Raw genomic sequence first — 11,578 nt, 5'->3', positions numbered from 1 at the left:
AGGTCCATAGAAACAAAGAGATCTTCTGTTGAATCTGACAATTAATCTTGATGGTTGTACAGTCGTATCAAATAAAACTGTGAAGGACCTCGGCGTTACTCTGGACCCTAAATCTCTCTTTTGACAAACATATCAAGACTGTTTCAAGGACAGATTTTTTCCATCTACGTAACATTGCAAAAATCAGAAACTGTCTGGCCAAAAATGATGCAGAAAAATGTATCCTTGCTTTTGTTACATCTAGGTTAGACGACTGCAATGCTTTACTTTCCGGCTACCAGAATAAAGCACTAAATAAACTTCAGTTAGTGCTAAATACGGCTGCTAGAATCCTGACTAGAACCCAAAAATCTGATCATATTACTCCAGTGCTAGCCTCCCTACACTGGCTTCCTGTCAAGGCAAGGGCTGATTTCTTATCTGCTCGTCGTCCCCTTATGCCATTGTTTATACATCTCAATTGTCATTAGAAACCACAGTTGTTTAAGCAAGCCAGCCATATCAGCCATGTTTTTTTAAAGGCAGTAAATGAGGCTGAATGAATGTTTCACTGCCAGACAAGGCTCCGCTGATAGACAGGTGTACCGGTGGAAAAGTGTTGGGACTGCTGCTAAAATCGCCACTGAACATGTAGGTTACTTCTCCATCACTTCACTTATCACACATCTCTCACAAGCAGGTGAGTATGGAAATGTATTTTTCGCAATAAGAATCCCAAGCGATGCAAAAATAAAAATCTCAAATTACATAACATATATTTCTTATTTCAAAATCATCCCGGCCTTCTGTGTTGAGACCGCCCCCACACGATCATGGCCAAGCCTAGTTAACGATGCTATATTGTGGCAGCCTATCACACGCAAGCTTCTGCATTCGTACTTTGTTGTTTTGCATGCACTGCCGACAGAAAAAAAGGCTTTGTTTTCTCTCGTTTGGATGAGGACCACACCAAGGACTTTTCTGGACCAGGCAAAACTCAGATTCCGCTCAACAATTGAATCCGACCATAACTGCATACCAATTTACTAATAACAATGATGGATTTACACCGATCGACGCATTTATTGGGATAGTGAAGGAATGCGAGCACCAGTAGATTTGGGTTGTAATTGTCCTTCACATTGCAATATAAATTAGAGTTGAGCCGACTGTGCGTCTAGCCAATTCATTATGTCAGGAATATCAATCTTAGCATTTGTGATGATATCTATTCTATCGTATGGATATTATGTCGTAGCAAGTGTCGAGTCTGCGAGGGATGAGTGGAATTTTGAGTCCGTAAATCTGAATGTGGACCTCTCTCGAGTACTCACGAAAGTGAATGAACGTTTTTTGTCTGTTGCCATAGACGCGAGTCTAGTCGCTGAAGAGAAGTTCATGTACCTTTTAACGTGAGTAAGGCAAGCATTAACGTTTCTATTTTTGGCCGGTGGTGTAAAGTACTTAAGTAAAATACTTGAAAGTACTACTTAAGTAGTTTTGAGGGGTATCTGTACTTTACTATGTATATTTTTGACAACTTTTACTGCTCTACATTCCTAAAGAAAATAATGTACTTTTTACTCCATACATTTTCCCCGACACCCAAAAGGTCTTGTTATACATCCCGAATGCTTAGCAGGACAGGAAAATGGTCAGATTCACGCACTCATAAAGAGAACAACCCTGGTCACACACAAACGTTTGTAAGTTATGTCTGCCCCTGGCTATCCGTAAATAAAGAAAACATCGTGACGTCTGTTTTGCTTAATATAAACGTGAAATGATGATTGTACTTTTACTTTTGAAACTTGAGTATATTTTATCAGTTGCATTTACCTTTGATACATAAGTATATTTAAAACCAAATACCTTTAGTAGTATTTTGCTGGGTGACTTTCACTTTCACTTTTTCTATTATGGTATCTTTACTTTTACACAAGTATGACAATTCGCTACTTTTTCCACCACTGTTTTTGGCACAATTGTAATTGTGTGTGTTTTATCAAATTATTACCATTAGTAAAAAAATGTTGACGACTATATTAGAATCAGCCAGGGTCTTATTTTTTATGTTGTTTTCAGTTACTTACTCTAAGTTGTTTTTGTCTTTAGCCAAACAGAAAAACAGTTAAGAGACCAGCGCTACATAATCTTATGAAACTCCATAAATACTGAACTAAACCTTATTTCATTCCACAAGGTCTCCAAAGCTGAGGACATTGGCAAAAGCTTTGACTCCAGCATTTCTGAGATTTGGAGGGACAAGACAAGATTTCATGACCTTCAACCCAACATTTTTACATTCAAACGAGAATCACAAAAACTCTGTGTTTGATGCAGGTAAATATGGCATACATTGTTACTCATCTCAACTGTGAGTCACATTACACCACAGACATTGTCAGGCATAATGTCATATCTATACATTTCAATAGCAGCTATTTTGATGTGTGTGGTTTGACTGTGGTCACTTGACTCCTCAGCATGATTCCTGTTTGGCATTGAGAGATAGAACAGTACGTTGATTCACACAGAGTCAGCTTGAATGCACGCAGTAAACCAGGCAGATCTCAAGCAATGCCATTAGTTTGAGGTAGATCTTAGGTCATCAGCTTCTGAGTGACTCACAGCCACTTGGTGTCTGGTTCCTGTTTGCTAATCTGCTGTCAGATGACATATGTGAAAGGCTGGAGCTGCCTCCACTACTGGAAAAGAGGCTGAAGCAGGAATGGACTCTACAGGAAATACTTCTCGACAAGGAGGACTTGCAGAGGAAGTATAGGAGTGTAAAGTTCACAGGTATGAACCGTGGTCATGAAGGTAGCATCAGTCTAGCTCACAACACACTGGCTCTTTTGTTTAGCTCTTATCTTGCAACTACCCCATTTCACTTGAGCAAATTCACAGAAAGAGGAATACAACATTTAAAATGTATTTTTTCCCCTGACAGAGTGTGCAGTGGATCTGCTCTACTCTTTTACCAACTGCTCTGGATTAGACCTCATCTTTGGGCTCAACGAGCTGCTCAGGACCTCTAGGAACTCCTGGGACAGCAGCAATGCCAGGACCCTCCTACAGTACTGTGAATCTAAACAGTACAGCATGTCCTGGGAGCTGGGCAATGGTAATAATTTTGAGGCCCCCAGTATTTACAGTGTTCTACTAACTAAGCCATCTTTCATTATGTTAATGACTGAAACAGGGAATTCTCAACTAAATGATGTAGGTATTGTAAGGTTGGTAGAACAAAAATCCTGTCTCCCTTTAGAGCCCAACAGCTATGAGAAGAAGGCAGGGATCAGGGTGGATGGATATCAGCTCGGCCAAGATTTTGTTCAACTCCGCAAGATTCTGCAGGAATCCAAACTTTACCATAACACTGGACTCTATGGACCAGACATTAGCCAACCCCGGGACCACCGGAGAGACTTACTGGAGGGGTGAGAGTTTGTCCCTTTATGTAGCCTATATATAAAGTAGTCCCAATATAGTCCTAATGGACAGGCTGTTGTACTAACTAAAGTAATAGTATTGGAAGTCTCCTCAATCAATGTAAGAAGCATCTTGACACCAAAAGGTTGTTGCTAACTAGAAAACTACTAAAGGAATTGAATTAAAATAGGATTCTACAATTGAATTACGACATGTGACCTGCATACCTTTGTTCATCAAGGTTAAATATCACTTCCACTGTAGTGGGAGACTAACCTCTTGTTTGTATAGTTCATGGGTGTTTTCTGTCATTTCACAGCTGTAGTTTGTTACTGCTTCTCTCCTTTATATCCACCTACTGTATGTCTATACCCAAGTAAGGCTGTGGTTCAAACCCTAAAGGGATATTTCGGGATTTTGACAATGAGGTATCCACGGGTTCATCTGAATCTGGAGAAGGAGATAAAGGGCCTCATTACCAAAATCCCGAAGTATCCCTTTAACTGTTAATCATTACTCCAACTCAATCATCTCTTATCGAAAAGGCACAAAGTATTCCAAACATATCCTGGCTCTTTCCCCTATTGGGAAACTGCTTTATTTGTACAGTCTATGGGACAAACTCTCATCCCTCAACTGGGTCTCCTGTGGTCTGAGGGCAGGTTAACGTCAGATCAATAGATTCTTCTTACATAACCACCAATCATGTGAGATATGTTGAACAATCGTATCCCATTTAATTTTCATAGGTTCTTGGAGAGTGGGGCAGAAGCAATTGATGCATGTACCTGGCACCAGTAAGTTGAACTGTCCCCTGTGTAGCATACAAATCAAATTTCATTTGTCACATACACATGGTTAGCAGATGTTAATGCGAGTGTAGCGAAATGCTTGTGCTTCTAGTTCCGACAATGCAGTAATAACCAACGAGTAATCTAACCTAACAATTTCACAACAACTACTTTATACACACAAGTGTAAAGGGATGAATAATATGTACATAAAGATATATGAATGAGTGATGGTACAGAACAGCATAGGCAAGATGCAGTAGATGGTATCGAGTACAGTATATACATATGAGATGAGTAATGTAGGGTATGTAAACATTATATTGAGTGGCATTGTTTAAAGTGGCTAGTGATTTTTTTACATCCATTTTTCCATTATTAAAGTGGCTGGAGTTGAGTCAGTATGTTGGCAGCAGCCACTCAATGTTAGTGGTGGCTGTTTAACAGTCTGATGGCCTTGAGAGATAGAAGCTGTTTTTCAGTCTCTCGGTCCCTGCTTTGATGCACCTGTACTGACCTCGCCTTCTGGATGATAGCGGGGTGAAAAGGCAGTGGCTCGGGTGGTTGTTGTCCTTGATGATCTTTATGGCCTTCCTTTGACACCGGGTGGTGTAGGTGTCCCGGAGGGCAGGTAGTTTGCTCCCGGTGATGCGTTGTGCATCACAGCCTTATGGTTGTGGACGAAAGCAGTTGCCGTACCAGGCAGTGATACAGCCCAACAGGATGCTCTTGATTGTGCATCTGTAGAAGTTTGTGAGTGCTTTTGGTGACAAGCTGAATTTCTTCAGCCTCCTGAGGTTGAAGAGGCGCTGTTGCGCCTTCTTCACCAGGCTGTCTGTGTGGGTGGACCAATTCAGCTTGTCCGTGATGTGTATGCCAAGGAACTTAAAACTTACTACCCTCTCCACTACTGTCCCGTCAATATGGATAGGGGGGTGCTCCCACTGCTGTTTCCTGAAGTCTACGATCATCTCGTTTTGTTTTGTTGACGTTGAGTGTGAGGTTATTTTCCTGACACCACACTCCGAGGGCCGCCATCTCGTCGTTGTTGGTAATCAAGCCTACCACTGTAGTGTCATCTGCAAACTTGATGATTGAGTTGGAGACGTGCATGGCCACGCAGTCGTGGGTGAACAGGGAGTACAGGAGAAGGCTCAGAACTCACTCTCATGGGGCCCCAGTGTTAAGGATCAGCGGGGTGTAGATGTTGTTACCTACCCTCACCACCTGGGGGTGGCCCGCCAGGAAGTCCAGTACCCAGTTGCACAGGGCGGGGTCGAGACCCAGGGTCTCGAGCTTGATGATGAGTTTGGAGGGTAGTATGGTGTTAAATGCTGAGCTGTAGTCGATGAACAGCATTTTCACATAGGTATTTCTCTTGTCCAGATAGGTTAGGGCAGTGTGGTTGCGATTGCGTCTTCTGTGGACCTATTGGGGCGGTAAGCAAATTGGAGTGGGTCTAGGGTGTCAGGTAGGGTGGAGGTGATATGGTCCTTGACTAGTCTCTCAAAGCACTTCATGATGACGGAAGTGAGTGCTACTGGGCGTTTAGCTCAGTTACCTTAGCTTTCTTGGGAACAGGAACAATGGTGGCCCTCTTGAAGCATGTGGGAACAACAGACTGGGATAGGGATTGATTGAATATGTCCGTAAACACACCAGCCAGCTGGTCTGCGCATGCTTTGAGGACGCGGCTGGGGATGCCGTCTGGGCCTGCAGCCTTGCGAGGGTTAATACGTTTAAATGTTTTACTCATGTCGGCTGCAGTGAAGGAGAGTCCATAGGTTTTGGCCGTGTCAGTGGCACTGTATTGTCCTCAAAGAGAGCAAAGAAGTTGTTTAGTCTGTCTGGGAGCAAGACATCCTGGTCCGTGACGGGGCTGGTTTTCTTTTTGTAATCTGTGATTGATTGTAGACCCTGCCACATACCTCTTGTGTCTGAGCCGTTGAATTGCGACTCTACTTTGTCTCTATACTGACACTTAGCTTGTTTGATTGCCTTGCGGAGGGAATAGCTACACTGTTTGTATTCAGTCATGTTTCCGGTCACCTTGACCTTATTAAAAACAGTGGTTCGCGCATTCAGTTTCACGCGAATGCTGCCATCAATCCACGGTTTCTGGTTTGGGAATGTTTTAATAGTTGCTGTGGGTACGACATCACCAATGCACTTGCTAATAAACTCATTCACCGAATCAGCGTATTCGTGAATGTTGTTGTTTGACGCAATGCGGAACATATCCCAGTCCACGTGATCGAAGCAATCTTGAAGCGTGGAATCAGATTGGTCGGACCAGCGATGAACAGACCTGAGCGCGGGAGCTTCCTGTTTTAGTCTCTGTCTATAGGCAGGGAGCAACAAAATGGAGTCGTGGTCAGCTTTTCTGGAAGGAAGACGGGGGAGGGCCTTATATGTGTCGCGGAAGTTAGAATAACAATGATCTAGGGTTTTACCAGCCCTGGTAGCACAATCAATATGCTGATAGAATTTAGGGAGTCTTGTTTTCAGATTAGCCTTGTTAAAATCCCCAGCTGCAAGGAATGCAGCCTCAGGATGTGTGGTTTCCAGTTTACATAGAGTCAAATAAAGTTTGTTCAGGGCCATTGATGTGTCTGCTTGGGGCTGTGATTTATTACTTGGCTCATCGCGCTCTAGCGACTCCTTGTAGCGGGCCGGGCGCCTGCAGGCTGACTTCGGTCTTCAGTTGAACGGTGTTTCCTCTGACACATTGGTGCGCCTGGCTTCCAGGTTAAGCGGGCAGGTGTTAAGAAGCGCGGTTTAACGGGTCACGCATGACTCGACCTTCTCCTCCCGAGCCTGTTGGGGAGTTGCAGCGATGAGACAAGATTGAAATTGGGGTGAAAAAGGGTCAGACTAAATAACAATAAAAAAATACAAATAAATGATGTGGAAACAACGTTGATTCAACCCCCCCCCCGGTGGTGTGTGTGTGTCGGATGAGAGATATCGTCTACACACCATATGATCTGAAAATGTGATTTTATTCTTTGTGTTGGATAGGAAGTTATACTCATCCTTGATTACTCTGCCCTTCTGTTAGTTATTATGTCAATGGAAGAGAGACGTCTCTAGAAGATTTCCTAGACCCTGAGGTGCTAAACACGTTGGCCTTAAAAACACATGAAGTCATGGAGGTAATGAAGAAAAAGTTAACAAATGTACATGTTTATAAATGTACTATGAATGTATTGCAGTTCAGTAAGGACTTTAAATGGTTCTTCTGTTTCGTGTGTCCTCAGACCATTGAGCTGACCTCCCCTGGGAAGAAGGTTTGGCTTGGAGAGACTAGTTCTGCCTATGGAGGCGGGGCTAAGGGCCTGTCTGACACATTTGTCGCTGGATTCATGTGAGTGTGTGTATGTTGGTGTTGATCAGGATATAGATAGACCCAGTCAGTATCACACCCTGATAGCATCTGATCATTTTCATCTGGATTACTCTGGAGGTTGTAACAGTCAGGCTGGTCTCGCTTGCCAGACTCATGGTTCTCCACTGTGGGAAGAGAGACTACAGACCTACAGCCTTGCAGCCTCATTACATTGGCGGTAGTTGAGTCAATTGTGTTAGTCTACTCTCATGGAAGGGAATCTCTGCTATTCCAGAACATGTGGTTTTCATTGAATTTACAGGTCACCTGTGAGCCTCATGATTAGCCTTTCAACCATGCCCTGTTCCAGGAAGACTTACAATAGTAGTCTCACATACAAAAAAATGAAAGGAATGCCACATGATGTATCCAACATTGACTTAATCATGTGTGAGGGCAGTAGGTTCTTACGAAGGATTACATATTGCATTCTCATTGAATAAGGTTGCTTGTATCTAAATCAGATAATATGTGTCAGAATCTCATTCTTTGCAATAAAAACGTTATAATGTAATAAAGTACTGTATGTGGTGTAAAATAAATGTTTAATGATTACAGGTGGCTGGATAAACTGGGCCTGGGTGCGAAGCTCGGATTGGATGTTCTCATCAGACAGGTTTTGATTGGATCTGGGACTTACCACCTAGTAGATGAGAACCTGGATCCACTTCCTGTAAGAGAAATTCCTGTTTATTCTCCTCTGTATTCTGAATTCCTGAAAAAACATCATTTATCCAAGTATTTGTTGATTGTGACAATAGTTTGTCTATACTATGAATTGTCCCATTTCTATATACGGTCAGGTCCATAATTATTGGCACCCTTGATAAAGATGAGCAAAAAAGGCCTTATCAAATAAATAAATATACTTTTTTTTTTTTAATTGACACCCCTGTTTTCAATCACCCGGAACCTTACCCTTGCAAGGATAACGGCACTGAGCCGTTTTCTAAAATGTTTTATGAGATTGGAGAACCCATTGGGAAGGACTTTTGACCATTCTTCCATACAGAATCTTTCCAGATCCTACATATCCTTAGTCTGCACTGATGGACTTTTCTCTTCAATTCAAACCATAGGTTTTCAATGGGGTTCAAGTCCGGAGACAGAGATGGCCATTGCAAAATGTTGATAGTCTTTTTGCTCATCTTTATCAAAGGTGACAATTTTGGACCTGACTGTAATAGTCATTTATCTAGTTTATGGCTGTATCACTTTGGCAGGATTACTGGCTGTCAGTTCTGTACAAGAGGCTTGTTGGACCAGAGGTGCTGAGTATAGAAGCCTTTTCCATTTTGGGAAAGACGAAAAGAGTACGGGTCTACCTGCACTGCACTAACAAGAAAAGGTATTCCACAATCCAGCTGTATTTCAGATGAAGCCACAACTTGTGTTTGTATGTGAGACAACCATCCTGACTGTTCCTCGATGTACTCTCTTCTACAGCACAAGCTACAAAAGTGGAGCAGTCACATTGTTTGCTCTGAACCTGAGTAAGGGCCCTGCGAGGATCTCTGTGCCTGTTACAATCTCTAACAGTACCGGCGAGGCCTTCGTTCTACAGTCTGAACAGCCTGGCGAGGAGGGACTCTACTCCAAGTAGGCTACCAGTAACCTTTATTCTCATCAATTTTTTATTTGACCTTTATTTAACCAGGCAAGTCGGTTAAGAACAAATTCTTATTTTCAATGACGGCCTAGGAACAGTGGGTTAACTGCCTGTTCAGGGGCAGAACGACAGATTTGTACCTTGTCAGCTCGGGGGTTTGAACTTGCAACCTTCCGGTTATTAGTCCAACGCTCTAACCACCTGCCGCCCCAATGGGGCCACTAACCTTAAGTTTGTCGCTTTTCATTATTACAGTTCAAGGAAGTGTTTGCTTTTGTCTTGCCTTGTAATATTGTCACTGTAAAGGATGCCGTACTACTAAAAATAGAAAGGAGACTAACAGTGTGCTGTGATCTCCAGGTCTGTGAAACTCAACGGAGAAGTGTTGAAGATGGTGGATGAAAGAACACTTCCATCGCTCCAGGGAACTCCTCTTCCTGCAGGAGAACATCTCAGACTCCCTGGTTATTCCTTTGCCTTCTATGTCCTCAGCGAGGCCCAGGCGCTGGCCTGCCGATGACCCCAATTGGAGAGGAGGACTTGAGAAGATGGAGGTAAACTCACTGTCTAAACTAAGAGAAGGAAATGCTGTACTTGACTATTGCACTAAACACAGCTGTATGACTTTGCCAAAGAATGTAAACCAAGTAAATGTGGTGAAAGGATTCGATCGTCTTTGGAAATAACTATTCATCTACATGTATTACATTTTTGTATATTTTTCAACATGTATAAATAGTCTTAGTACATTGTGAGTAGGGTTTTAAAATTTCCGAGGGCTCATACGGTTTCAGTCTGTGTCACTTAAATGCAATACTTGTTGTACGTAAATTATGTTTCATATTTGATGCCAAAAACATTAGACTTAACTCAACTTGTTTACGCTCTGGTTACTTGATTTTCTACTCAGTAATGTTAAGTAGTTGAATTGTGCAATTTTCTATTTTGGTACACTGGGATTACAAGTCTTTTATAAACTTTTTGTGTGTGATATATTTGTACAACATAATTTGGATGAGAAAATAAATACAGTAATGAATTCAAAGCATGTAATGCTTTACATGGTTTATATTTTTTGGTTTTATATTCTCAGTATATACATATTTAACTTCGGCTATATCCGAGAGAGGCAGCAATGCAGCGTGTTATTCACATTTCAAACAGATCAACCAGTAGCACCATCAGCACTAACATAGATCCTTTACTCCTCCTGTTCCTCTCCGCGTGTGATGATGTAACAGAGGGATTTGTAGTCCAGGTTTCCTGCTGGGTCGAAGGTAGACGATTGGAACATCTGTTTAACCTGAAAGGTTTGCAGACAAAATGTCTGTACAGTATCCGGGTTTTCATCTCTTAGATACAGTTGAACTCGGAAGTTTACATTCACTTAGGTTTGAGTCATTAAAACTTGTTTTTCAACCACTCCACAAATTTCTTGTTAACAAACTATAGTTTTGACAAGTCGGTTAGGACATCTACTTTGTGCATTCCAACAATTGTTTACAAACAGATTATTTCACTTATAATTCACTGTGTCACAATTCCAGTGGGTCAAAAGTTTACATACACTAAGTTGACGTTGCCTTTAAACAGCTTGGAAAATTCCAGAAAATGAGGTCATGGCTATAGAAGCTTCTGATAGGCTAATTGACATAATTTGAGTCAATTGGAGTTGTACCTGTGGATGTATTTCAAGGCCTACCTTCAAACTCAGTGCCTCTTTGCTTGACATCATGGGAAAATCAAAAGAAATCAGCCAAGACCTCAGACAACAAATTGTAGACCTCCACAAGTCTGGTTCATCCTTGGGAGCATTAGTATGCAAGTATAAACACCATGGGACCACGCAGCCGTCATACCGCTCAGGAAGGAGACGCCTTCTGTCTCCTAGAGATGTACGTACTTTGTTGCGAAAAGTGCAAATCAATCCCAGAACAACAGCAAAGGACCTTGTGAAGATGCTGGAGGAAACTGCTCAAAAAAATAAAGGGAACACTTAAACAACACAATGTAACTCCAAGTCAATCACACTTCTGTGAAATCAAACTGTCCACTTAGGAAGTAACACTGATTGACAATAAATTTCACATGCTGTTGTACAAATGGAATAGACAACAGGTGGAAATAGGCAATTAGCAAGACACCCCCAATAAAGTAGTGGTTCTGCAGGTGGAGACCACAGACCACTTCTCAGTTCCTATGCTTCCTGGATGATGTTTTGGTCACTTTTGAATGCTGGCGGTGCTTTCACTCTAGTGGTAGCATGAGACGGAGTCTACAACCCACACAAGTGGCTCAGGTAGTGCAGCTCATCCAGGATGGCACATCAATGTGAGCTGTGGCAAGAATGTTTGCTGTGTCCAGAGCATGGAGGCG

General features: G+C 42.2%; 1 protein-coding gene across 1 annotated transcript; it reads left to right on the top strand.

Moving 5' to 3' along the window:
• The first annotated feature begins 891 nt into the window (after positions 1-891).
• hpse (heparanase) lies at positions 892-10,250 on the top strand. The gene is made up of 12 exons (XM_024380835.2): positions 892-1,391; positions 2,183-2,322; positions 2,653-2,781; positions 2,933-3,106; positions 3,251-3,422; positions 4,164-4,211; positions 7,267-7,360; positions 7,466-7,572; positions 8,152-8,266; positions 8,817-8,941; positions 9,040-9,192; positions 9,563-10,250. Exons 1-12 carry the CDS (start codon positions 1,171-1,173, stop codon positions 9,720-9,722), a joined length of 1,638 nt encoding a protein of 545 aa, XP_024236603.1. The 5' UTR covers positions 892-1,170; the 3' UTR covers positions 9,723-10,250.
• Positions 10,251-11,578: the final 1,328 nt, after the last annotated feature.

Source organism: Oncorhynchus tshawytscha, linkage group LG20 (genome assembly GCF_018296145.1).
Source record: "Oncorhynchus tshawytscha isolate Ot180627B linkage group LG20, Otsh_v2.0, whole genome shotgun sequence".
NCBI lineage: Eukaryota > Metazoa > Chordata > Actinopteri > Salmoniformes > Salmonidae > Oncorhynchus > Oncorhynchus tshawytscha.
Note: the sequence above shows the minus strand (reverse complement) of the source record. Positions and strands in the feature narration are given on the sequence as shown.

Bases quoted from the DNA above. Each gene is read 5' to 3' on its own strand.
- hpse (XM_024380835.2), top strand. From the start codon at position 1,171: ATGTCAGGAATATCAATCTTAGCATTTGTGATGATATCTATTCTATCG. The intron at 4,212-7,266 runs GTAAGTTGAACT...CCCTTCTGTTAG, and splicing joins GATGCATGTACCTGGCACCA to TTATTATGTCAATGGAAGAG. The intron at 9,193-9,562 runs GTAGGCTACCAG...TGTGATCTCCAG, and splicing joins GAGGAGGGACTCTACTCCAA to GTCTGTGAAACTCAACGGAG.